At 45.5% G+C, this 27,209-nt stretch overlaps 1 protein-coding gene across 1 annotated transcript in view; it reads left to right on the top strand.

Moving 5' to 3' along the window:
• Positions 1-11,198: 11,198 nt before the first annotated feature.
• Positions 11,199-27,209, top strand: part of LOC309547168 (SET domain-containing protein 4-like) — a 41,113-nt gene continuing 25,102 nt past the window's right edge. Inside the window, exons 1-4 of the mRNA XM_082246956.1 lie at positions 11,199-11,327; positions 16,509-16,626; positions 18,163-18,258; positions 19,914-19,951. Of these exons, the coding sequence (XP_082103082.1) occupies positions 16,563-16,626; positions 18,163-18,258; positions 19,914-19,951 (198 nt within the window). The 5' untranslated portion in view covers positions 11,199-11,327; positions 16,509-16,562. The remainder of the gene's footprint in view (positions 11,328-16,508; positions 16,627-18,162; positions 18,259-19,913; positions 19,952-27,209) is intronic.

Here is a 27,209-nt window from a genome sequence, read left to right on the forward strand (position 1 = left end):
TTTTTGCAGTTACTTAGCCCATGCTTATATTTGTGCACGTATTGCACACTGCTGCTTTTACTGGAGATGGTTGAGATGAGAAATAGTCCCAGACCACACTTTTACTTTTTCTGTCCTCATCCATCTCCATTGCAATTTGAAAGAGACAATAAAGTTAAAAAAATAGCTGGCTGGCTGCTGCCACCCTGCCCTGCTGTAGGTGACTTGCTGGCACCCTGTTGTGGGTCGGTCGGTGGCTGACGCCCGGAAGTGTGGGTTGCTTGCTGCTGCTGGCACCCTGTTTTGGGTTGATGGCTGACGCCTGGCAGTCTGGGTGGCTTGCTGGCACTCTGTTGTGGGGTGGCTGACTGCTGTTACCCTGTTGCGGGCATGTGTGGCTGACACCTGGCAGTTTGGGTGGCTGACTGGCACCCTGTTGTGGGTCGGTGGCTGATGCCTGGCAGTGTGGGTGGCTTGCTGGCACCCTGTTGTGGGGTGGCTGGCTGCTGTCACCCTGTTGCAGGTATGTGTGGCTGACGCTTGGCAGTTTAGGTGGCTTGCTGGCACCCTGTTGTGGGGTGGCTGGCTGCTGTTACTCTGTTGTGGCTTGGTGGCTGACGCCTGGCAGTGTGGGTGGCTTGCTGGAACACTGTGGTGGGTGGCTGACTTGGTGTCACCCTGTTGTGGGTGGCTGGCTTGGTGTCACCCTGTTGTGGGTGGCTGGCTTGGTGTCACCCTGTTGTGGGTGGCTGGCTTGCTGGAACACTGTGGTGGGTGGCTGGCTTGGTGTCACCTTGTTGTGGATAGCTGGCTTGCTGGAACACTGTGGTGGGTGGCTGGCTTGGTGTCACCCTGTTGTGGGTGGCTGGCTTGATGTCACCCTGCTGTGGGTGGCTGGCTTTCTGGAACACTGTGGTGGGAGGTGGTTGGCTTGGTGTCACCCTGTGGTGGGTGGCTGGCTTGCTGGAACACTGTGGTGGGTGGCTGGCTTGGTGTCTCCCTGTTGTGGGTGGCTGGCTTGGTGTCACCCTGTTGTGGGTGGCTGGCTTGGTGTCACCCTGCTGTGGGTGGCTGCCTGGCTTGCTGGAACACTGTGGTGGGTGGCTGGCTTGGTGTCACCCTGTTGTGGGTGGCTGGCTTGGTGTCACCTTGTTGTGGGTGGCTGGCTTTGGCTTGGTGTCACTCACCCTGGCCTTTTGTGGGTGGCTGGCTTGCTGGAACACTGTGTGGTGGTGGGTGGCTGGCTTGGTGTCACCTGTGGTTGGCTGGCTTGCTGGAACCCTGTTGTGGGGTGGGTGGCTGGCTGCTGGCACCCTGTTGTTGGGTGGGTGGCTGGATGCTGACCTGGCACCCTGTTGTGGGTCGGATGGCTGGCGGCTGGCACCCTGCTGTGGCTGGCACCCTGTGGTGGGTGGGTGGCTGGCTGAAGCCGAGGCCTTAGGGTAACTGGCTGGCACTGTGAGCACCATAAACGGACTGCAGCTGGCTGCACACGAGGCTGTCCGAGGCAGTTTTAGAAGGCAGAACGTGTGCAGCGCGCGGAGAGTAACATCACGTCTGCACCGCGCAGGTGTGGGAGGTGGTCTTAGAAGGCAGAACGAGTGCAGCGCAACAATGACGTCACAACAATATCGGCAATATCAGTAACTTCCGGGGCCGATTCTGATATATCGAGGAAAGTGCATATCGGCCCCCCGATATATCGGTGTTGTCGATAATCAGTCGATCCCTACTATACACTCACTACTTTACATTGTAGCAAAGTGTAATTTCTTCAATGTTGTCACATGAAAAGAAAAAATAAAATATTTACAAAAATGTGAGGGGTGTACTCACTTTTGTGAGATACAGTATATGATCATATATCCCTGGGACACATCGCATCACCGATCACGGTAAAAAGCCTATGTGTCCAACCTGAGCCGATCACAGTGTAAGCAAGAAATGCCAGTTGTTGGAATTCCTTTCCTCACGCTGACAGCACGTGAGGAGAGGAGAGCTGGTAAGCGGCATTCCTCAGCAAGGACATCTGCACTGGCAATCCGGACACTGATCATCAGTGCCCTGATTATTAGTTTAGCCCCAACAGTGCCCACCAGTGCTGCCAATCAGTTCCCACCAGTGCTGCCTGTCAGTGCCCATAAGTGATGCCTTTTAGTGCCAATCAGTAATGCCTGTCAGTGCCCATCAGTGCCTCCTCATCAGTCCTGCCTATCAGTGCCCATCAGCGTCACTTATCGGTGCCCATTAGTGCCACCTATATGTGTCTCTCATTGCTGCCTATCCGTGCCACCTATTAGTGTCCATAAGTGCTGGATGTTAGTGCCCCCCTCATCGGTGCCACCTCATCAGTGCCCATCAGTGCTGCTTTATCAGTGCCAGTGCCGGGACAAGGTCATCTAGAGCCCAGGGCAAGCATGCCAAATTGTGCCCCCCCCCAAGATGTATGAGAATTGTGTTTCAGAAATTCCACCTCCCCCCCCCCATAAAAATCAAGCACTAATCTGCATGCACACATCTTTACCCCCCAGCTGAAATCCTGCCTCCCCATATGCCCCCAGCACAAATACCCCCCCCCCAAAAAATGTCCCCCTCTAGCACAAATCTTCTACCCCAAAAATGTCCTCTCCGAGCATAGTTCCTCTCCCTCTCCCACGCCAAATCCACCCAACACAAATTCCCCTTTCCACCAATCTTTCCCATCACAGCACAAATCCCCCCCCCCCCCCAAAGTTACCCTCCTAGCACAAATACCCCCCAATCATCCCAAATAGCATAAATCCCCCCCTCTAAAAAAAGAAAAAATTCTCCTAGCACAAATCCCTTCCCCTAACTTTTCTAGCACAAACCTCCCAAATCCCCCCTCCTAGCACAAGTCCTGTTCCCCCCTCCCGACACAAATCCCCCCAAATCACCTCCCCAAGTTTTCCCTCCTGGAACCATTCTTATCATCTGCCGCCCCCAATTTCCTCCTCCCAACACAAATCCCCTTTCCCCCAATCTCTTTGAGGTGCCCCCTCAACTCACATGACACCACAGTGCCCAGGGCGCCCCTCCTGCCCACCCCTTGTCCCCCGACCCTAGGTGCATATCATTTCAATTTTTGACAGCAAGGCAAGTCTTGCTTTTATCAAGAGTAGCTATATAGAGTTACGGTGTGAAGGCACCACAGACACCTAAAGACCAATTTTTCCGCACCTGGTTACTTCTATCCGAAGTCTGCAGAAGAAAGACCAGAATTTATCCAAAAAATCTCTAATCTTGTTCCCAGTGCACTACATTGTGGCCTTATCAGACAGATTGGCTCCCCAAGCCGTTGTTTACAAAATAAAGAAAGTTTGCAGGGAAAATGTAATTTTTTTGGCTTTATAAATGCATTTGTTTCTGCAGCAACTTCTATACACAGTACAGATGTGCCACTTTACAGGTAGACTAATTGGACCCCCCAGGCACTATAGTGAAAGGAGTTTTTTATTTTATTGTTATTTCTCATTTTGATGCTTTCAGTTTATGCATGAGTAAATTACTGCTCATTTAAAAATTACCCGGGCCCCCATAACCATTGCATGCCAAATTACTTGCATATAAGCCTTTAAAATGCAAAAGCACCGTGCAATTTCCTGCACCAAAAAATGTGCTGCATTTTTAGATGCGCAGGAGTGCCAAAAGGAATAAATGGCAGCCTTGCACATCTGTAAAAGAGCAGGGATTTTTTCCTGCAGGTGGGAATAGGTGCCATTTACACGCTGTCCCGCACATACAACCACCTGTAACAGTGTGAACCTAGCCTTGGGCTCATTTACACTTGCGGTTGGCAAACAAAAAACATGCTGCTGAGGCTCATTTTACAGCTCCCTATCACTCCCGCCATTTTAGCTGCAGAGGCAGCAGCTAGAGGTTTACAGATGCCACTGCTGCAATGTGTGTGTGTGTGTGTGTATGTGTGTGTGTGTGTGGGGGGGGGGGGTTCAGTGTAGGTGGCAGTGAAGGGGTCAATGTGGGGGGGTCAGTGTAGGTGTCAATGTGGGGGGGGGGTCAGTGTAGGAGGGGTGAGTGTAGGTGTCAATGTGGGGGGGGGGGGTCAGTGTAGGGGGGGTCAGTGTAGGGGTCAGTGGAGGGGGTCAGTGTAGAGGGATCAGTGTAGGTGTCAGTGAGGGGGTCAATGTAAGGGGGTCTGTGTAAGGGTTCAGTGTAGGTGTCAGTGTAGGGGGGTCAATGTAGGGGGGGTCAGTGTAGGTGTCATTGAAGGGGTCAGTGTAGGGGGGTCAGTGTAGGTGTCAATTCAATGTGGGGGGGTCAGTGTAGGTGTCAGTGAAGGGGTCAATGTAGGGGGGTCAGTATAAGGGTTCAGTGAAGGGAGGTGTCAGTGTAGGGGGGTCAATGTAGGGGGGTCAGTGTAGGTGTCAATTCAATGTAGGGGGGTCAGTGTAGGTGTCAGTGAAGGGGTCAATGTAGGGGGGTCAGTGTAAGGGTTCAGTGAAGGGAGGTGTCAGTGTAGGGGTGTCGGTGTAAGGGTTCAGTGTAGGTGTAAGGGTTCAGTGTAGGTGTCAGTGTAGGGGGGTCAATGTAGGGGGGTCAATGTAGGTGTCATTGAAGGGGTCAGTGTAGGGGGGGTCAATGTAGGTGTCAATTCAATGTAGGGGGGTCAGTGTAGGTGTCAGTGAAGGGGTCAATGTAGGGGGGTCAGTGTAAGGGTTCAGTGAAGGGAGGTGTCAGTGTAGGGGGGTCGATGTAGGGGGGGTCAGTGTAGGGGGGTCAGTGTAGGTGTCAATGTGGGGGGGGGTCAGTTTAGGGGGGTCAGTGGAGGGGGGTCAGTGTAGGGGGGGGTCAGTGTAGGTGTCAGTGAAGGGGTCAATGTAGGGGGGTCAATGTAGGGGGGTCAGTGTAGGTGTCATTGAAGGGGTCAGTGTAGGGGGGGTCAATGTAGGTGTCAATTCAATGTGGGGGGGGGTCAGTTTAGGTGTCTGTGAAGGGGTCAATGTAGGGGGGTCAGTGTAAGGGTTCAGTGAAGGGAGGAGTCAGTGTAGGGGGGTCAATGTAGGGGGGGTCAGTGTAGGGGGGTCAGTGAAGGGGTCAGTGTAGGTGTCAGTGTAGGGGGGTCAGTTTAGGTGTCAATGTAGGGGGGGTCAGTGTAGGGGGGGTCAGCCCTTCCCTCTTTCTTTCCACCCCACCTTCTCGCTCTCTCCTTCCCTCTTTCTTTCACCCCTCCTCTCTCTCTCTCTATCTCTCTCTCTCTCTTCTTCCCTCTTTCTTTCAACCCCCCACCTCTCTCTCTCCTTCCCTCTTTCTTTCCACCCTCTCTCTCTCTCCTTCCCTCTTTCTTTCCACCTCTCTCTCTCTCTCTCTCCTTCCCTCTTTCTTTCACCCCTCCTTCTCTCTCTCTCTCTCTCCCTGAATGAATTACAAGGCTATAGAGAACAGTGCGCCATTGCAAACTTATATTCTGAGGTTTAAATTACATTATTTTAATATAGTCAGTCGTGAACTAAAGTGGGCCGGTCTAAGGCATGAAACTCCAGGGCTGAAAATGAGTCCCACTCTGGCCCTGCCTGTCATCCTGGTGGGCTGACTGTTCGGTGGCTGCCTCTCTCCTTCTTCCGCTGCCTGCGTCCTGGCCAGCCTTCCCGTGCTTGTTCCTTCTTCAATTCCGCTCCCGCGCCTGCACCTGGGGGACCGCGGAGCCTTCCTGGATCCGGAATACCTGTTAGAGGGGGGAGAAAATCTGCTGCGGGGAACCCGCCTCCGTTTTGCCGGGCCATCGTCACGGCCGGACGTGACGGAATCACCGCGGCTGCGCATTACCGGTTGCAAACGCTCCTCCTCATCCGCATCCCGTGGTGATGGCATTCTCGTACTGGAACCCGAGCCGTCCTGAATGCTTCCGCCCTCGGCTGTAGAATCCCTGGCAGGGGGTACGACCGACCCGGCTTCGGATGGGGTCCCGTGAGTTGCCCCGAAAGATAGGTCCAGACCCCGCCGAATCCACTCTTCACCCCCTTCTTCTCCGGGACTCTCGATTTGGCGTCTTAGGAGGCTCATCCTTCCGATGACAGGAACCACTTCTTATCCTGGGAATAACCCGAAACGCCAACAGCTTCTTTGATCTTGCTGAGGTGGTCTGAGGAATCGGCTACCGAGGAGCTCCTTAAATAGCCCTAAATCTGGGTTCTGGAAAGAACTGGCTAGCAGTTTGGGCGGCAAATTTGAGCGGGAAGAGGAGTAAAAGCTCAAATCTCCCCTGTAAAGACAGGGGGACAACTTAATCTCCCCAGATACAGTCTAATTGAGCGGGAAAGAGGCAGCAGATTTGAAACAAGGTCAAGAGTTCAGCTGACCCTTGCCTCAGGGACACTATACCTATTTATTAGCTATGGTATAGGCCTAACAACCTAAACGGCCCTGTCACTATCCCATGAGGAAAATTGGGGGCATAATTATATGCCCCTTTTCCTTTCATTCCACATCGAAATTCGGACACATTTTTTTTGCCATTTGGAAATTTCGTATGTATCCGAATAACGGAATTACAATAGTAACGAATTTAACCGGTTCCCGACCTCCCGTCGCAGCGGGGAAGCCGATCCATGGGGCCGGCGGCCGCGATTGCTGCCAGGCACCCGCGATCGCTCCCCGCTGAGAGAGAAGGACGGTCAGCTGTTGTAAACACAGCAGACCGTTGTTCTCTCTGAAATTATCACAGAGCGCCTGTATTCCTCCTTTATAGGATCACAGGTCTCTATGGTTATTTCACAAGCCCATCCCCTATACAGTTAGAAAACTAGGCTCACACTTAATCCTTTGAGCACCACTGTGTTAACCTCTTTCCTGCCAGTGTACATTTTTACTGTAACAGTGCATATTTTTAGCACTAATTACTGTAGTAATGTCACTGGCCCCCCCAAAAGTGTAAAACATGTCAGTTAGGTGTCCGATCTGTCCGCCGCAATGTCGCAGTCCCGCTGGACTCTGGTAGTATTCCAGTCAGGTTTCAGGAGGTACATGAATGACGTATAGCAGGGGCATTATTCATCAATAAAACGCAAAGCAAACGCCTAAGAACTGTTTTTTTTAAAAAGTGCTACAGGTTACATAATGCTAATATTAACCACTTTAAGACCACCCTATAGCAGATTACTGCTACAGGGCGGCTGTTCTGAGCAGAATCACATTATTACAGTATATATGATTATACACTTCTGGGTAGGGGGCACGCATGTGTTGCTGGCCACCGCTTCTGCTGTGATTGGTCACAGCAGAAGCGGATCAGCAGGCACTGGCCAATGGCTGGCTGCTGGCACCCGCTGAGTGGTGAGGAAACAGACTGGATGGAGCTCTGCATGTGTAAACAATGCAGAGCTCCATCCTGTCATGTCAGCAGGGATGTGCTGGGTTTTGTTTACCTGCTAAGTAGGGAATAAAATCTAGCACATCCCTTAGTGAAAGCAGCACACTGTGTACACAAAAACACTGGCTAGGCACACATTTAACCCTTTGATTGCCCTAGATATTTAACCCCTTCTCAGTCAGTGTAATTAGTACAGTGCCATGGCAAATTTTTAGCACTGATCACTGTATTAGTATCTCTGGTTCCCACAAAGTTTCAAAGGTGTCAGTGAGTGTCAGATTGTCCACTGCAATATTGCAGTCCCGTTGTAAGTCACTAATCGACGCGATTACTAGTATAAAATAATGTTTTCCAGTATACATACATGGTTTGTAGATGCTATAACTTTTGTGCGAACCAATCAAGATATGCCTATTGGGATTTTTTTTACCAAAAATATGTAGCAGAATACACATTGGCTTAAATTTATGCCAATTTTTTTTTTTTTTTTTAATTGGATATGTTTTGTAGCAGAAAGTAAAAAATATTGATTATTTTTCAAAATTGTCAGTTTTTTTGTTTATAGCGCAAAAAATAAAAAACCCAGTGGTAGTCAAATAACATCAAATGACAACTTTATTTGTGGAAAAAAAGGACATAAATCTTATTTGGGTTCAGCGTTGCATGATGGTGCAAAGTAACACAGTGACGTATCGCAAAAAATGGCCTGGTCAGGAAGGAGGGTAAATGAGGTCAAGTGGTTAATGCCCTATGTGAGGGTCTTGTTCACCCACACAGGGATGCACAGACGTTCCATACATCCATTGCCATTGCTTTTAATTGGGACACAATGTCTGTGTCTGTGCAGTGTAGTAAATCCTCATACACATCCTAGTGGGACCTACACAAAGGAATGGTTGTGGATTATCTGGGAACCATTCCAAAGACCATTTACCTGAACTAGACCCCAAGGGGTCATCTGGTAAGTGGGTACATAACGTGGTGGCGGATTCCCCCCAGTGTTTCGATCCTGCATGTGGACATCCCCTCCTTTTTTTGCACTGAGCACATAGCACTTTGGAATTTTTGGTTTATTGCACCAGTAATTAAAACTGAACTTTGTCAAGCACAGTAATTTTATTCATTTCAGCACTCTGAAGAACCCGTTGGGGGTTCACTTTTCATAATATTTCTAAGTGTGTGTTTTTATTTGCAGTTTTATGAATTATGTATCATTTGCACTTTATGATGTGAATTAGGATATTGTGGTATCTTTTGAGTGCTGTCTCCCCCCTTCACTCACCAAGCACACAACTACTCGTTGTTTTTGACTAGCGGCTCAAAAAAAATTATTTAAATTACAATTATTTATTTATCACAGTTGCACATATACACTTTATTAGAATCCTAGGCGCGTTCACGTGAGGGCATACACTCACAATTCTTTATAGAAGAAGAGAGCAGAGTGTTGTTTATTAGAGAAGAGTGGGGAAGAAAAAGAGAGATATTGGAGAAAATGAGGGGATGCCTGCCCTGGGATGCTAGAGAGGAGCAAAGTCTCAGCAGTGCCATAAAACAAAAATTCTGTCTGGAAGAGAGATAGGGAACAGGGAGAGAATACAGAGATAGCTACTTCCCTATCTCTCTTCCAGACAGAATTCTTGTTTTATGGCACTGCTGAGACTTTGCTCCTCTCTAGCATCCCAGGGCAGGCATCCCCTCATTTTCTCTAGTCTAATCTATCTTTTTCTTCCCCAATGACTCTACAAACATTACTGACAGACAGTGAGTCTGACTCACTCTGCTTTCTCCTTGTCTCCTCCATCGAGTCTGTAAAGAAATCTGCAGGCAGCTGAGGCACTGCACTGTCTGACTCACAGTTGAGGAATGTTCTTCTTCTTCAATCTTCTTCAGAGGACGACCGACTGCAGCCTTTGAGTGTCTGCTCTGAGCGCGCTGAGTAAGAGGGCGGGGCGGGGGCGGGGCGTACCCGAAGTTACCATTCGACAGGCACAGTCAGAGGCCAGCCCCCACCACAGTTCGCCCAATCACAGGGCGCCCACCGGCCATCCTGAGCAGGAAGGCAAGAAGATAATGACGGCTGGACTGTGGACTCACTGAGAGTGAGCGCAGGGACAAGATAATGTCAGACCGCAATTAGAACAACGGGACAAGTTTATATTTCCCGGGACAAAGTCCTATTTGGCGGGACTGTCCCGCCAAAAACGGGACAGTTGGCACCTATGCTGATGGGGCACAGATTCCCATGCCCTGTTCTGTCAGAATAGCGCTACCTATCAGATTCTTCTGCCGGAAGTGACGTTACGGACTAGAACAACTTACTGCACATGTACCATGCGTTCCAACATGGCCGCTATGCGTTCCAATAGGTTTCCTAATGTGACAGAGCACAAAGCAGAGGCGGTGTTCTAAAATTTTCTCGGACCCGTGAAAAAATCGGACCTCGTCACTTCCGGTGATAGGAGTCTGAAGTGCGCATGCGCATAAGACATTATCTTGGTTTGGTAAACTTATAACACATAGCGGGCAGCTGAATGAGAGGAGGCGGGGCTGAGGTGGGACGGAAGACACCGCCGCGTCATCTGCAGAGCTGAATAGAGGAGGCGGGAGAGGAGGCGGGACGGAGGTGCGGCCGTGTAATAAATGCAGGACTTTAGCGACTTCTTGTTTTATTATCTTTAGCAATTATCGTATTATTTATCCTTAGGATTTCATTACATTTACTATTTATATAATACAAAATAAGAAATACTAAATGTAATGAAATCCTAAGGATAAATAATACGATAATTGCTAAAGATCATAAAACATAAGGAGTCGCTAAAGTCCTGCATATATTACACGGCCGCACCTCCGTCCCGCCTCCTCCACCAGCTCTACATATGTGTCCTCCGTCGCACCTCAGCCCCGCCTCCTCTCAATCAGCTGTCCGCTCTCTGTTATAATTTTGCCAAACCTCGAAAAATGTCTTCTGCGCATGCGCACTGACGACTCCCATCCGCTGTTTTGTGATGCTCTATCACCGGAAGTGACGAGGTCCGATTTTTTCACGGGTCCGACAAAATTTTACAACAGCGGACATCTTCTTACACGCAGCCAATTCCTGAATTTCACATTTATTTTTGCAGTAAACTCACCTTATAGACAGAATCACAGTAATACATTTCTATTATTATTGTATTATAGTAAATATAGCGAGAAACCTGCAGGCAGAAGGTGGCGATGGCCATCTTGGTACACCCCACACTGCTCAGCGACAAACTGATTATATAATGAAATAGATTATTTCACTTGGTCGCGGTGAAACAGTCTATTTCAGTCTATAAGGTGAGTTTACTGCTAAAATAAATGTAAAATTCAAGATTTGCGTGGGTTAAGAAGATGTACACCGCTGCTTCGTGTTCTGTCACATTAGGAAACCTATTGGAACTCATAGCGGCCATGTTGGAACGCATGGTACATGCGCAGTAAGTTATTCTAGTCCGCATGTCACTTCCGGTAGCAGAATCTGATAAGTAGGGCTATTCTGATAGAATAACGGCCCTAATATGGGGCACAGATTCATACGCCCCGCGTGAGGTAACTGCACAGTATATGCTGTTTTTTAAAAAGTGCTGCAGGCTACTGTACATAATAGTAATATTATTAGTAAAAGCTGCAAATTTATATCACTATTCATATATTTGTTGTTTTTTCTATATCAATTACAGGTCAATGAGTGGAAAGCTCAGGGAAAATGGCCGCCTCCTGTACTGAGGACACTCTGTGTAGAAGAAGTAGATAGGAACTGTTACTAGTGTCAGCGATGTCATGACTGAACAACCAATAGATAGCGGCGCTTAGAGCAGCAACCCGGAAGTGGAAGTATGTCTCCCACGTGTGGTCTTCTCTCTCTCTCTCCTGTACATATAGAAGTGAATGTATATACAGCAAGCAGACGTGCTGTGACCGGGTATGAGCCCTCTCCTCCCCACCATCCCAGAGGACATAGCCTGTCTAAGAGGTACACTTTTGCATGGTTGGGAGGGGTGTCTTGCTTTTTAAATGGATAAAAAAAGTTTAAAACAGCTATTATTCACATTATCTATTAAACATCACACCTTACACTTACCATGTACTATAAATATAGTATACTATATAACATGTACAGACATAAATTACTTTTACTTGAAGAATAAATTCATGTTTTGAATAAAAGTGACTATGCAGGCGAAGGGCCCCAGCAGGGGCTCTGTAAATCATTCTCATCAGTGTTGTCATCCTTAACCCTATTGCTACCAAAGCTGTTTTTGCACACTGTAGCGATGTCAGACATTGCATGTGAATCGCACCGCACTGCTGTGCAAATCACATGTGATGTCTGTGCGATGCAAAGTCAGCCATACAGATTGTATGGCTAAATTCGCATCGCAATCGGACCAAAGTTGTGCAGGACCCTTTTTTTGCTCCGCACCAGAATCAAATCGCAAGGGTCTTCACACCTATGCAATCCGATTCCTGTCCGACTTGACAGTTGGCACTGCGATATGCAAACTGGCCTGGGGGTGTCATTAACTTTGTATTAACACTCCCAGCAGTTCGCATATGGCAGTGTGAACTGCCTGCGAGTCGGGTGCGATGCGGGAACCCGCAGTGGGTTCGCAGGGTTCCCGCATCGCACCAATGTCAACCGAGCCTTTAGGCCTGAAGAATATGTAAAACCTACAAAACATTAAATATTTTTTGAAAACAGACACCCCAGAGAATACAATAGTGACAATTACAATTTTTTATGTAACACAACAGCACAACAGTTTACAAAACGCAAGAATACACTAAACTTTAGGGCATATAAACGCAATATATATTACCGGATTTTTGGTAAAATAAAAAAGATAAGGTTGCGCCGAGTAAATAGATACCCAACATATTAAAGCAGTGCTAAACCCAAAAGCAAACATTTATTATTTTGCAGTTTACCAATTCTAAGGCCCCGTTCACATAGGGGCGACGCTACTTCGCACCGCGACCTCCGAGGTAGCGGTGCGAGCAGCGCACCGCGACCTCGGAGCGGCCACCACGGACTTCATAACATTGAAATCTATGGCGGTCGCCTCCTGGTCGCCCCAAAGAAGCTCCGGACCCTTTTTCTAAGTCGGAGCGACTCGTGTCGCTCCTATTAGAACGGGTCCGCAGCTTCCCTATGGGAGGCGACCTGTGAGGCGACCAGGTCGCCTCACAGGTCGCCTCAGTGTGAACCGGGACTTAGATGTGATGACTGCATTTGTTTTCTTTTTCTGAGCTTTCTTTCCTCTGCAGTATTTTTATCTGGTGATCCAGCCAGCAAGTCTGTTGGTTTTTTCAAGCTCTCTAGCAAAATACACTGCTCAAAAAAATTAAAGGGAAACGCCACTATTTCTAGTCATTGTATGTACCTACATGTCATGGTCTGACACTTTATACACAATGTATTCAATGGCATTTTGTATAGCTTTCTGCATATGCTAAAAAAAAAAAATATTTTAACTGCAAGTGACAATAAATTATTTTTTTTTGATATACATATGGTTGTATAATTGATACATATGGTTGTATAATTGATACATATGGTTGTATAATTGCCTATAAATCCCACTCAAAGAGGAGTTGGTCCATAACAGTGTAAGAAGGGATGGTGGCAATGACACCCCAACCACTTGAGTTTCTTTGAAATTCTACAAAAAAATGAAAGGAACACTTTTTAATCAGAGTACAGTATCAAGTCAGTTAAACTCCTGGGATATTGATCTGGTCAGTTAAGTAGCAGAGGAGGTTGTTAATCAGTTTTAGCTGCTTTGGTGTTAATGAAATAACAACTAATGCACTGGATGGGCAACAATGAGACAACCTCCAAAATAGGAATGGTTTTACAGGTAGGGCGACTGACATTTTTTTCCCACTCATCTTTTCTGACTGTTCACTAGATTTGCATTTGGCTAGGGTCAGTGTCACTACTGGTAGGCAATATCTGGACCCTAAAGAGGTTGCACAGGCAGTCCAACTCCTCCAGGATGGCACATCAATACGTGCCATTGCCAGAAGGTTTTCTGTCTCCCAGCACAGTCTCAAGAGCACAGAGGAGATTCCAGGAGACGCAGTTACTCTAGGAGAGCTGAACAGGGACGTAGAAGGTCCTTAACCCATCAGCAGGACCGGTATCTGCTCCTTTGTGCAAGGAGGAACAGGATGAGCTGGTGTGAATGTCTCTGACCAAACAATCAAAAAGAGACTTCATTAGGGTGGCCTGAGGACCCAACATCTAGTGGGCTCTGTACTCACTGTCCGGCACCATGGCGCTCGATTGGCATTTGGCATTGAACACCAGAACTGGCAGGTCCCCCACTGGCGCCCTGTGCTTTTCACAGATAAGAACAGGTTCACCCTGAGCACATGTGACAGACGTGAAAGGGTCTGGAGAAGCCGTGAAGAACGTTATGCTGCCTGTAATATCGTTCAGCATGACCGGTTTGGTGGTGGGTCAGTGATTGTCTGGGGAGGCATATCCATGGAGGGACGCACAGACCTCTACAGGCTAGTCAATGGCACGCTGACTGCCATTAGGTATCAGGATGAAATCCTTGGACCCATTGTCAGACCCTACACTGGTGCAGTGGGTCCTGGGTTACTTCTGGTGCACAACAATGCCAAGCCTCATGTGGCGCGAGTATGCAGACAGTTCTTGAGGATGAACAAATTGATACCATTGAATGGCCCCACGCTTGCCTGACCTAAATCCAATAGAACACCTGTGGGAAATTATGTTTCTGTCCATCCGACACTGCCAGGTTGCACCTCAGTCTGTTCAGGAGCTCAGTGATGCCCTGGTCTAGATCTGGGAGGAAATACCCCAGGACACCATGCGTTGTCCCATTAGGAGCATGCCCCGATGTTGTCAGGCATGCATACAAGCACCTGGGGGCCATACAAACTACTGAGTACCATTTTTAGTTGCTGCAATGAAATTTCAGCAAAATGGACTACCCTACTTCATCATTTTTTCACTTTGATTTTTGGGGTGTCTTTGAATTCAGCCCTCTGTAGGGTGATAATTTTAATTTCCATAAAACTATGTGACATCTTTTCCTTCCTAACACATTACTCAGTCCATATCAGTATAGATATCCAGCATAATATTTTTTCCCCATTGAGATCTGATGTGTTTTCAAAGTGTTCCTTTAATTTTCTGAGCAGTGTATATCAGTTTACATGGATGAGACAAAACCACTTAACATTGACAGGGGTGCTTACAATGATCAGCATTTATTTATTTATGCGAAACCTTTATCCCAAAAGAAAAACAAAATGTTTGCTTGATTATAAAGTGTGAGCTGGAGTTTGGCTTCAATTTGTTATTGTATCTAAATCTGCTAATACATCTAAGGCCCCTTTCACACTAGCGGACCGTTCAGATCCGCCTGTCAGTTTTTCAGGCGGATCTGAACAGATGCCCCATGCATCTCCATGGGGCATCGGATGTCAGCGGAGACATGACCGCTGACATCTGATCGGGGTCTGTCAAATCTGGACGGATGGAAACCCTATTTTCCATTTGTCTGGCAGATCAGATCGGATGAAAACGGACAGGCAGTCCGTTCTCATCTGATTCCCCCATAGAGAACAGCGGGGACCTGACAGCTCTGTCTCAGCACACAGCGCGGAGACAGAGCTGCCATCCGCCTGCTCAGTGGGGGATTGGCAGGTTGATCCCCCGCTGAGAAAAACGGAGTCCGCCGACAGACTCCCATGTGTGAAAGGGGCCTTAGGCTCCGTTTCACACCTGGGTGATTTAAATTGCGTGAAGAATTGCCTACATTCTGCCCGTGATTTCCAACTGTGGCAAAACGCGGGACGCGTTTGTTTTGCCATTACTTCCTAATAGTGCCCCAATGGCGCCACGTTTTTGCAGCAATTGTCATGCGATAAATTGCAACGTGTGACATTGTCGTTCAAAAAAAGCTTCTGCTCTATTTGAACAACAAACATCACGCATTACGATTTGACACAATTGCAGCACGATTTATCATGGCAAAATCGCGGCGCTGTTGGGGCGCCATTAAGAAGTAATGGCATTGCACACGTCCTGCAATTTGCCGTGATTTTAAATTGCCCAGGTGTGAACGGAGCTTAAGGGTAGATTTAGACATACGTCTAAATCTCCCTTGCCTGTGAAGCTCCGGACTCTACTGACAGGCGGTGAGGAAGTGTTGCGACACATCCACACCACCTGTTTTAACCCCATTTGGGCTGACAATTACGCCACAACCTTGTGCATTGCACGTGGTTGTGGGGCATTTGTGGTGCTTCCCCATTGACTTGCGTGTATGGGTCAACACTCGCTGCCTATTGCAGCTTGGGGGGGGGGGGGGGGCTGTTAGAGGGTATCAAAAATGCGTCTCAACCGCACATTTTTTCTGCCCTCCAACCAGTCCCCTCCCTCCCAGACTGATAATGCTGCTGTCTGCTATGCCTCCTGTTCTCATTCTTCCAGAGTTGAGTTTCACTAGTACAGGAGGTGTGTTATACTGGCCAGATTATCAGGTGAAAACAGGAAAAACCAAAGAAAAGAAAACTGATGCATCCACCACATCTTAATGATTGGTAAGCTGTAATACAATAGATTTTTGGTCTTGGTGTAATACCTCTTTAAACCTTAACATTGCATACACCTGTAAAACGGCGACAAACGTCAGCACCCTATATTTTCCATAGGTGACAGTTTAAAAGCCCCTACAGGTCATCAGTTTAGAGTTTTGGGTGGCCAGGAAGGTAGGCAGTAGAGATCGACCGATTATCGGCAAAGCCGATATATCAAGGACCGATCTGCACTAAGTGCAGAGGAGGGGTTTGGGGTTCTTTTAGACCCCCAGATCCCTCCACAAGAGTACCTGTAAAAACAAAATAAAAAAAATAAAAATGTTTTTTTTTTTAATGTACGAAAATATCGGCCGATTCCGATATGCGATGACCAAAATATCGATATCCACAAAAAAAAAACTATATCGGTCGATCGCTAGAAGGTAGGCAGGAAACTTTTATGTCTCCTCTGCATTATAAATTCTGCCTGTTCACCATTTTTTTTTTTCTTTTTCCCCTTTAACATGTAGTAATATATAACACTTTAACTTGTAGTAATAAATATTGAAATAAAATCTGTTCTGTATTTCAGGCTAGTCAGTGGTTCTTCTACGTGAGGTCTATACATCTACCCTGTAGAGTCGATATGAAGAAGAATAAAGGACGCACAGGCCGAAGGAGGAAACGGAAAAATCTGGAAGTATCTTCAGGTAAAAGGGCAGGCTCTGTTTTGTTCCGCAGAGTGGCTAAGGCCAAAGATTTTATAGTGGGAAGAGGAGAACTAATCAGAATGGGATCCATCACACCATGTTTGGGCAGCTGATGCCTTCATAAGCACACCAACGATTCCTACCCGTTATTAAAGGTCTACCTTTCTGCAGATACCTGACCTTCAGACCTCATGCACACTATGTTCTTTAACCTCCCTGGCGGTATGATTCTTTTGGATTTTAGGTGCTGAAAGCGGTACCATTATTTTGCATGTAATTCTTGTGAATGAGCAGCCCAAACCAACTGTATACATTTATTATATATATATATATATATATAATGTATACAGTTGGTTTGGGCTGCTCATTTACAAGAATTATGTATATATATATATATATATATATATATATATATATATATATGTGTGTATAATATAAACTGCTAAATACCTTTTTTCATCAGCAGTATATAGCAGTCTTGTGACTTCAATCAGTGTCTTGCCGAGCACTGGTTAAAGCTTGTAGGAGAAGTTTTCATTCTCCTCTGACTGTCCTATGAGGCTGCATGACTCCTGACCCTCTGTCTGGACAGTACTGATTGGCCCTGTGCCGATCAAATGCACTCTCCCAGAAATACATACCAAACTGGGCATGTGCAGAGTGCCCCCAAGGCTCTGTACCGGAAGAAGATGTGGACAGTAAAAGAAGGGGAGGAGCAGAGAAGACAGGATCAAACAGCCTTTTTACACAATGATTTTAATTAATCCCTTAAGTTCCACAGTGAGTATAACAAGCATGCTTTAAAGCGGTTGTTTCCCCCCAAAAAACAAAACAAAACAATCCCTGCAGGACAGTGGCATAGTGTGCTAGTTTGCATCGCATACGAGCACATTATGAAATACTTACCTTAGAACGAAGTTCCAACATGGTCGCCTGGACACTGCTGAGGCAGCTGACATGTTCCCTCAGGGTCTCTTCAGGGTTCGGCGGCTCCAGCGCTGTGAGTGGCCGGAGCGGCGATGACGTCACTCCCGCGCATGTGCGCAGGAGTTCACTTTCTGGCAAGGGGCTCTGAAGGTCCGGGAAGATGCGCTGGACTGGTATCAGAGGCTGCATGCAGCGTGAATATCTTTTAAACCTTGCAGGTTTAGGAGATATTCATTTTACCTACAACAGGTAAGCCTTATTATAGGCTACCTGTAGATAAAAGTTAAAAAGCAGAGTAAACTACCGCTTTAATTGCATATACAGGCTGATTTTACTGCGTTTACTGACTGTGGGTTTGGTAACACTTTTAAGTTAGGGAAAATCAGGCCCCAGTAACAAAGTGAAGCTAAGAGGAGCAGGGAAGAGGGAGAGCTTTTTTTCTTTAGCAAAAAGAGTAAAAGTTATTTTAGGAACTTTATAAAAAATGTCAGATGATGGCCGACCGGTCCTACAGACAGCCCCACTCTTTGTTTTTTTTTTTTCAAATCGAGTTGTACTGTACCTTATGTATTGTATACTGCACCATGCTTATAATCTTTCTTCTTGTAGTGAATCAAAGCTGTGACATTCAGTACGTTCAGCTGAGAAAGTGGCTGAAGAAGAGGGGCTTCTGTGACAGCCAGCTAAGGACAGCACATTTTCCAGGTAACATTTTTAGGGTGCACGTCAGTGGAAATTATTATTATTAATAATAATGTACAGGATTTATATAGCGCCCACAGTTTGCATAGTGCTTCACAACATGAGGGCAGACAGTACAGTTACAATACTATTGAATACAGGAGGAATCAGAGGGCTCCGCTCGTTAGAGCTTACAATCTAAGAGGGAGGGTCAAGTGATACAAAAAGTAATAACTGTGGGGGATGAACTGATGGAAAAAGTGGAAATACAGTTGTTAGGTGGAGGCAGGATTGGCCTTTCTGAAGAGAAGGGTTTTCTGGGATTGCCTAAAAGTGTACAGAATAGGAGATAGCTGGACAGATTGGGACAGGGAAAAGGAAGCCCTAGAATGGTTTGCCTTGGTGTTGCAGTGTGAACATAAAATGAACATATTCCTTGAGAGGGGTGGACTTAACCACTTTACCACCGGAGGATTTTGCTGTCTTAATTCTGGGCCACTTTTTGCGATTCAGCACTGTGCGACTTTAACTGACAATTGCGCGGTCATGCAATGCCTTACTCAAACGAAATTTACGTCCTTTTTTTCCCACAAACAGAGCTTGCTTTTGGTGGTATTTGATCACCTGTGCGATTTTTACTTTTTGCGCTATAAACAAAAAAAATGAGCTTAAATTTTGAAAAAATAATATTTTTCACATTTTTATATATGAAATTCCCCCCCCCAAAAAAAGTAAAAATCAAAATTTTTTAAAATTTTTGGCCAATTTGTTTTCTGCTACATATGTTTGGTAAAAAAAATCACAATAAGCGTATTTTGATTGGTTTGCGCAAAAGTTATTGCGTTTACTAACTAAGGGAAAAATTTCTGTCATTTTTGGTGTTTTTTTTTTTAACGAGTAATGGCGGCGATCTGCGATTTTTTTCTTGCAGGACTGCGACATTGTGGAGGACAGATCGGACCCTTGACTGACATTTTTGACACTTTTGGGGGTACCAGTGACATTACTACAGTAATCAGTGCTATTTATATGCACTGTTACTGTAAAAATTACACTGGCAGGGAAGGGGTTAATTTTATTGGAGAGGGAGGGGTTAATGTATGCCTGGTGCTTACTGACGTGTGTGGGGGGAGGTGACTGAGTGACACAGGGACAGATCGCAGGTTCAGCTATGCTGAACACTGCAATCTGACCCTGTCTGTCACTTAGGAGATCCGCCCGCTCTGTTTACACAAGCGGGCGGATCTCCACACTCGATTCTCCGACGATCGGGGAAGAGTGGCGGCAATCGCCGCTGCTCCTCCCCTGGCCTGACTCCCGCTGTGACTGAATGCAGCGGGAGCGAGCCTCCGGCGGTGCGCGCGCGCCGCCGAGAAACGGGAGTGTCTGGCGACGTAGGTCTACGTCGTCAGACGATAACGAACCACTTTGCCGCAGTAGAGCTCTAGTGAGCAGTGGCAAAGTGGTTAAAGTAAACCTGCACTTTTCTTATGCAGTGCAAATAACAGGTTCTCTTGAATGCCACCCTCCCCAGCAGCACATACTCACCTTTGTTTTGCTCCCCCTACCTCACTGCTCAAAAAACGATATTCAGGAAAATGTTCTACTGTTTTGGGAGTTCTATCGCTGTGAAACTTCTCATCTCATGACATTGTTTTCATTTTATTTTTTTATTTTAGATACGGGTAGGGGTCTGATGACAACAAATCTACTGGAGGTTTGTGGTTGATATCTTCACACTACTTAGAAGATGTTTAATCCTTTTCTTTTCCAAATGTATGTATATACCCTTTCCCGTTATTTAGTTCAGGTGCACAAAGCCAGCTCCATAAAGACATGGTTTGATGAGTTTGGTGTGGAGGAACTCGGGGTGACCTGCACAGAGCCCTGACCTCAACCTTACTGAACACCTTTGGGATAAACTTTGGAGTCTGGCCTTCTAGACCAGTATCAATACCCGACCTTACAAATGCCATTTTGGCTGAATAGACACAAATTCCTAAAGACATAGTCTTGTGGAAAGCCTTCCCTAAAGAGTGGAAGTTGTTATAACCACAAATGGAGGGGAGAGGGGGCAATCATGTATATATGTGTGTATATATATATATATATATATATATATATATATATATATGTGTGTGTGTGTATATATATATATATATATATAGTAATTTAATTAAAATAGTAGCATTTCTGAGTTAAAATGTTTACACCAGACCTAAAGAGGGGCTTCAGCCAGGGTTCAAAAAAATGAAAAGTCAGCATCTACAAAAAATGTAGCTGCTGCCTTTTAATAAATAGACACTTGCCTGACCAAGGATTCAGTGCAATAATCACCCGAGCTGGTTTTTCACTGGTCTTCGGGGCCCTGGCACCGGCATTTGAACTGTGGACAGAGCCGGCTATGACTCCTTGCGGCTTGACAGTTAGCTTTCCACAGCATATGTGCAAGCTGCGCTGGGCTGTGTGAATGGTCCTGCAGCCTTTTGGGACTTGTGACGTGTCCTAGAAGGTTGAGGGAGGGGTGAAGAACTTCCAGTGGATCCCCTGTGTTGATCTGACCGGAAGTGGGAGCAGGTACCTGCCAAAACCAGGTACCTGCTTCCCCCTCAAAAAAAAAAAAAAAAAATGTATATATATATAATCCAAGAAAAGCCCAAATTTTGGGTTGTCCACAGAAAGGTGATAGAGGGGAAATCTTCCATTGGGAAGGGGAATGGTCGCCAAGGAATCCCCTTAATTTGCAGGGATATCCTCCTACTTCCTGTTTGGCTATGGGACAGGAAGTAAGGGGAAATATCCGCAATGGGACACAGATGGTGAAAAAAAATCTGACAGGTTATAACCCTCTTTTACTCCATCCAAAATGAAAAAAAAAAGAAGTTTTGCTCATGGCTTTACTTTAACCTTCTTAGCAGTATTCCCGAGCGTGGCTCGGGGTTAAATTTCAGAGCCAAAAGCGGTAACCCCGAGTCACACTCGGGGTACCGCCAGAAGCATCACTGGATCCTGTAAAAGAGGTTACTTACCTTGTCACTGGGATCCAGCGATGTGTCCGGCGGTGTCTAGCGGTGGTTCTTCCTCCCGATCGTCTCCGTGCCCAGGCTTCCGTCTCCTGCGACGTGACGTTCGCAGGGGGGTGGAACAGGCGGCAAATTCAAATGTAAAAACGCACCAAACACACTGATACAGTTCAAAATAAAAAAAAATCATATTAGTTTGCCCCCCAGTGCACTTTCCTGCAGTTTTACTGTACTTTTTATGTATATATATATATATATATATATATATATATATATATATACATAAAATATTTTATATATATATATATATATATATATTGTGAGGGATTAGCTCGGTGGTAGGCGTGGATGACCCCTTGGGGGGTGCGTTTTCCCAGAGAGGTAGCCGACAAGTGCTTGCAAACAAACAGTGTGGTTTATTAAATGGTGTTTTCTTCACCAGGCTGTATGCAGCAAAACATCCAAAATAAAATAAAACAGAAAATAAATCCTTGCCTCTGTGGGCGGCTACCTTCTCACAACTGGAACCTGCCTAAGTGTCTGTCTCCAACCTACCGTCGGGCAGACTTCCTTGTCCTACAGCGGACACTCAATAGTCCTTTTATAATAGCTTCACAGGGCAACACAGTCCTTTGTTTCTTTCACATCAACAGTTCGTCTTCTCACCTTTGAGACGATTTCACCCTTGGTTACCGTCCCGGGCACACATCACTCCGGGGGGTCTTCTCCCAGGCCCACACATCCTGTCGGGAGGCACACGCTGACTGTCCTCCTGCTCCCAGCCCACATGGCTTCAGGATGCAGCTTCTGGAGGCAGCAAACAATAGGAATTTCTCTGAACAAATTATAGAGCCTTAACTCCCTCATTCTGAACAGGTGAAGGCCTTTCAACTTCCTGCTGGCTAGCTCTGTAGCCAACACCCTAAATTAATTAATGGACTTTCTAAATCAGGTAGAAATGTATCTCCTTCCTGTGACTACATTCCCAGATTTAGCTGACTTCCTGTTACATACCCCCCCCTCTTGTTTCAACCCTAGGGTTGGGACACAGATTTCCAGGCACGCATGTGTCAAGCACTGCTGACTCACTGATAAGCTTCCTATTATCCTCAAGCTTCCGGATGAAACTGTTTTGTCATCTTCATTGACGGATTTCTCATAAATGCCACACAGTTTGTCTCTCATCTCATATACACATTCTTCAACTGCATTTTTGGCATCATTTTGCTCCTTCTCGTTTCTGTCATCTTCATTGACAGCTTTCTCATAAATGTCAGACAGCTTGTCCCTCATAACTGTCTGTCCAATCCACCATGGAGGACCATGATCCATAGGCAACTCAATTGGGCTAGTCTTAATGTCTTCAACATTCTTAAGACGCCTCTCTCTGCAATCCATAAATGTTTTCCACAAAACTTTGAGAACCTTTGCTTCACTAAGCTTTGTTCCAAGTAGGGAATCTTGACATCCCTCTGTGACTTGAGTTGCCTCTCCATACAGCTGTACACAATCATTGACTTTTTGTTGTAAAAGGGAATGATCTTCCTTCTTGAGCTTTGCTTGCTCTAAGATGCTGTGCAGAGGATTTTCCAATTGAGACAACAGGCTGTCACACATTTCTTCAAAGTGACCCCTGTTCCTTTTCCCAGAGATATCAATATCATTCAAACATTTCATATTCATAGGCAGATCTGAAGCATTTGCACTCATCAACTTCTTAAACTTTTCGCCCTCCTGAGCGAGTCGCAGTAAAGGCCTACTATTTGATTTGATATCCAGTTTATATTTCTTGCCAAACTCTTCACAGAAGAAGCCAACCAGAACATCATCAACTTTCCTTCCACCAACATAGGGGTCAAAGGCAACAACACAGTTGAACCCAGCGATCTGGGTGGTATCCATTATAGACCTCCTCTCTGCATCAGTGAAGAAGCATGGAACTGCAACACATTCTTTTACAGGTTTCTTCAATGCACTTTCTGCTGAACTATTTGACCGCTCAAGGTCACCTAGTTCTTTTTCTCTATCTGAATTCCACATGGAATGCATCTCAAGATCACGATCAAACTTCTGCCACCCGTCTTTCACCAGTTCCATTTTGGAAACACTCCCTGAAAGGCACTTATTCATTTGCTTCACGTTTTCACCAACAGCCTTAGTTTTCTCCACTAGGTTTTCAGCCTGAACTGAGAAATCACCACATTTCTTACTCAGCTCCTTTGTTTGCTGAAGCTCTAATGATACATTTTCCAATGCTTGAAGTTTTTGAAGGAACGGTTTATTCCACAGGGGTGATTCAAGCCACATGTCGTCACATTTCTGAGGCTCACTCAGGACAGACCCCAAAACACTGATCCTTTTAAAAACTGCATCAGGCACACTATCCCCTCTTTGGGACAGATCCTCTGTTGCCTGGAATTCCTCTTCCAGTTCCTGCAACGGAATCTTCATCTCTTCTACTTGCTGTTCTAAGGCTCGCTTAGACTTTTCTAGCTCCTGAACGCTTTTCACAACATCATCCTTGGAGCTGACCAAATCTTCCATTTCTGTACACAGCTGTTGGTTAACTCTTTCTAGTTCAACCTTACACTCTAGAGCTTCCTCCAAAGAGCGAGCCAAGAACAGGGCTTTGCTCTCGTTATCACGCACCTCCGTTTCTGCACGGGCGCGTTCTTCTGCATATTTTGCAGACACAGTCTTCTCTTCACCAAGCATGTGATCAAACTTCTTTTTCACATCTTCAACACACTGTAATGAACCAACGCTTTCTTCCATGCGTTTTTTCATATCCGCTATCTGAGCTTGCAATGTTGCGACTTGCTCTGATAGGTTTTTCTTTGCTTCCGCCTCCTCTTTTAATTGTTCCAGGAAGCCATTTTTCTCATCTTCCATTTGTTTGAGCTTTGTGCTAAAACTCAGCCTTTGACACCTCTCTTCCTGTAAGAGTTCCTGCGTGTCTTGCAGCTGCGATTCCAAGATAGAAAAATCTTCCGCAATTTCTCTAGATTTGCTGTCTGCTTGAGAAAGCTGATTTGTAACATTGTCCAACTCAACCTGCAGTCGGTTTGCCTTCTCTGACAGCTTAGCACACAATCGGTCACCTTCTGACACCTTGACTTGCGATTCCAGAAGCTGTGCCTCTACTTTTTCCCTCTTATGTTCACAATCTCCTTTTCCCTGCATAAGAGCCTTCACCTCATTGGCTAGCATCTGGGAATAAGAATGTAATTCTGCCACACAGGCTTCTTTCTCCTTTAACTGCTGCTGGACACGTTGGGCTTCCCCTTTCCAACTTTCACAGTCCGCACGCCATTCATCTACCACATTGCTTAAAGTAGTGAGCTCATACACAGTACTCAGTAATTTAGCTTCTCTTTCACTTTTCTCTTTGTCGCTGAGAGACAATGTCGCTTTCAGAGCAACATTCTGTTCCTGCGACTCCTGCAGGTCTATTTTTGTAGCTCCCAAAGACTGAAGACTTTTTTCCAGCTGATTACGCAACTCCAACATATCAGCCATACTTTGCTTCTGCAAAGTCTGAATTTCACTTTCCTTTTCCATGAGGATGGTATCTTTCTCCATTATAGTCTCTCTGCGTTTTTGCAACTCGACCAAAAGAAGAGCAGTGGATTCTTCCCACTGTGACACATGAGACTTCAGTAGTTCATTAGTTTCCTGCAAGTTTCTATGCTCCATTTTAAGCAATTCCAAGGCTTGTTCCTTTTCTTCCATTTTCCGTTGCAAGGCATCCAACTCAGCCCTGCACACATACTCGGTTTCCTCCAAACCGATGGCCTCCATTGGCTGCTGGCGTCTCTGTTTCCAGCCTGCCATGCTCTCTTGATGAGCCTTTTGTTGAGCTGCAAAGCTCTGCTGAAAATCCGCATTTGCCTGCTGTTGAGCTGCATTTGCTTGCTGTTGAGCTGCATTTGATATAATCAGATGTTTCAACATCTCCTCCATTTTGAGTTTACTTTTCATCTGAGCACACTGCGTCTCCATAGCAGTTTCATCAGTGTTGCTAGGGACAACAACCTTCCTCTTTAGTAGACTCTCTTTAGGCATGGATGGGGCTGGTTCAGACGGCAACATCCCCTCCATCCATAGAATCCGGTCTCTCATTTCATCTATCTTTGCATTCTTCAGGCGTTTTGAACGCCCCATCTTCAATAACTCCACAAACAAATTTTTCACAGTCCAGCAAAAATTTTTCAGACCACTGTCTCTTTAACACATGTAGTTTTTCTCTCTCTTGCAAGATCTCTTTTCCTGCACACACAGTTTGTGCAGTCACTTGCACCAGACACAACAAAGTTCATCAAATAATTTTGAGACCGCTGTCTCTTTAAAACACTTTTTTTTTTTCTGTCAGGATCTTCTCTCCTGCACACATAGATTGTGCAATCTCATGCACCAGACAAAGTTCATCAAACATTTGCACTTCCTTGCAGGGATCTCTGCTTATGCCCACTGCATACCTCCACCATATGTGAGGGATTAGCTCGGTGGTAGGCGTGGATGACCCCTTGGGGGGTGCGTTTTCCCAGAGAGGTAGCCGACAAGTGCTTGCAAACAAACAGTGTGGTTTATTAAATGGTGTTTTCTTCACCAGGCTGTATGCAGCAAAACATCCAAAATAAAATAAAACAGAAAATAAATCCTTGCCTCTGTGGGCGGCTACCTTCTCACAACTGGAACCTGCCTAAGTGTCTGTCTCCAACCTACCGTCGGGCAGACTTCCTTGTCCTACAGCGGACACTCAATAGTCCTTTTATAATAGCTTCACAGGGCAACACAGTCCTTTGTTTCTTTCACATCAACAGTTCGTCTTCTCACCTTTGAGACGATTTCACCCTTGGTTACCGTCCCGGGCACACATCACTCCGGGGGGTCTTCTCCCAGGCCCACACATCCTGTCGGGAGGCACACGCTGACTGTCCTCCTGCTCCCAGCCCACATGGCTTCAGGATGCAGCTTCTGGAGGCAGCAAACAATAGGAATTTCTCTGAACAAATTATAGAGCCTTAACTCCCTCATTCTGAACAGGTGAAGGCCTTTCAACTTCCTGCTGGCTAGCTCTGTAGCCAACACCCTAAATTAATTAATGGACTTTCTAAATCAGGTAGAAATGTATCTCCTTCCTGTGACTACATTCCCAGATTTAGCTGACTTCCTGTTACAATATATATATATATATAAATATATATTATGTGTATATATATATATGTATATAAATATAATATATATATACATACATGTGTTCGTATATATATATATATATATATATATATATATATATATATATATATATATATATATACACACGTGTGTGTGTATATATATATATGTATATATACGTATATATGTGTGTATATACAGTATATATATATATATATATATATATACACGTGTGTGTATATATATATATATATATACACACATGTGTGTGTATATATATATATATATATATATATATATATATATATATATATATACACACGTAATTCTTGTGAATGAGCAGCCCAAACCAACTGTATACATATATTATATTATATATATGTGTGTGTATACAGTTGGTTTGGGCTGCTCATTCACAAGAATTACATGCAAAATAATGGTACCGCTTTCAGCACCTAAAATCCAAAAGAATCATACCGCGAGGGAGGTTAAGTTAAAAGGAAAAGAAAATAATTACCGTAGGCATTTTCTATTGTGTTGTGGCATGTAGGATGTACTGCACAATCTTTTTTTTTTCTTGTTAAACATTTTTTATTATTCAAATTTTTAATACAAACACAATAAGGATAAAGCCCCAAAATAATATTTTACATACAGAGTGCACTAGGAATTGCCAGGTGCTTCATACTAAAAGGACAATAATAAATATTCACTTAGGGTACAATGTGCAGTACAAAAAAGAAATTGTTTTCAAATTTCCAGGGAGAAAGGAGG

The sequence above is a fragment of the Pelophylax lessonae genome (assembly GCF_965119305.1).
Source record: "Pelophylax lessonae genome assembly, chromosome: 2".
NCBI classification, from domain to species: Eukaryota; Metazoa; Chordata; class Amphibia; order Anura; family Ranidae; genus Pelophylax; species Pelophylax lessonae.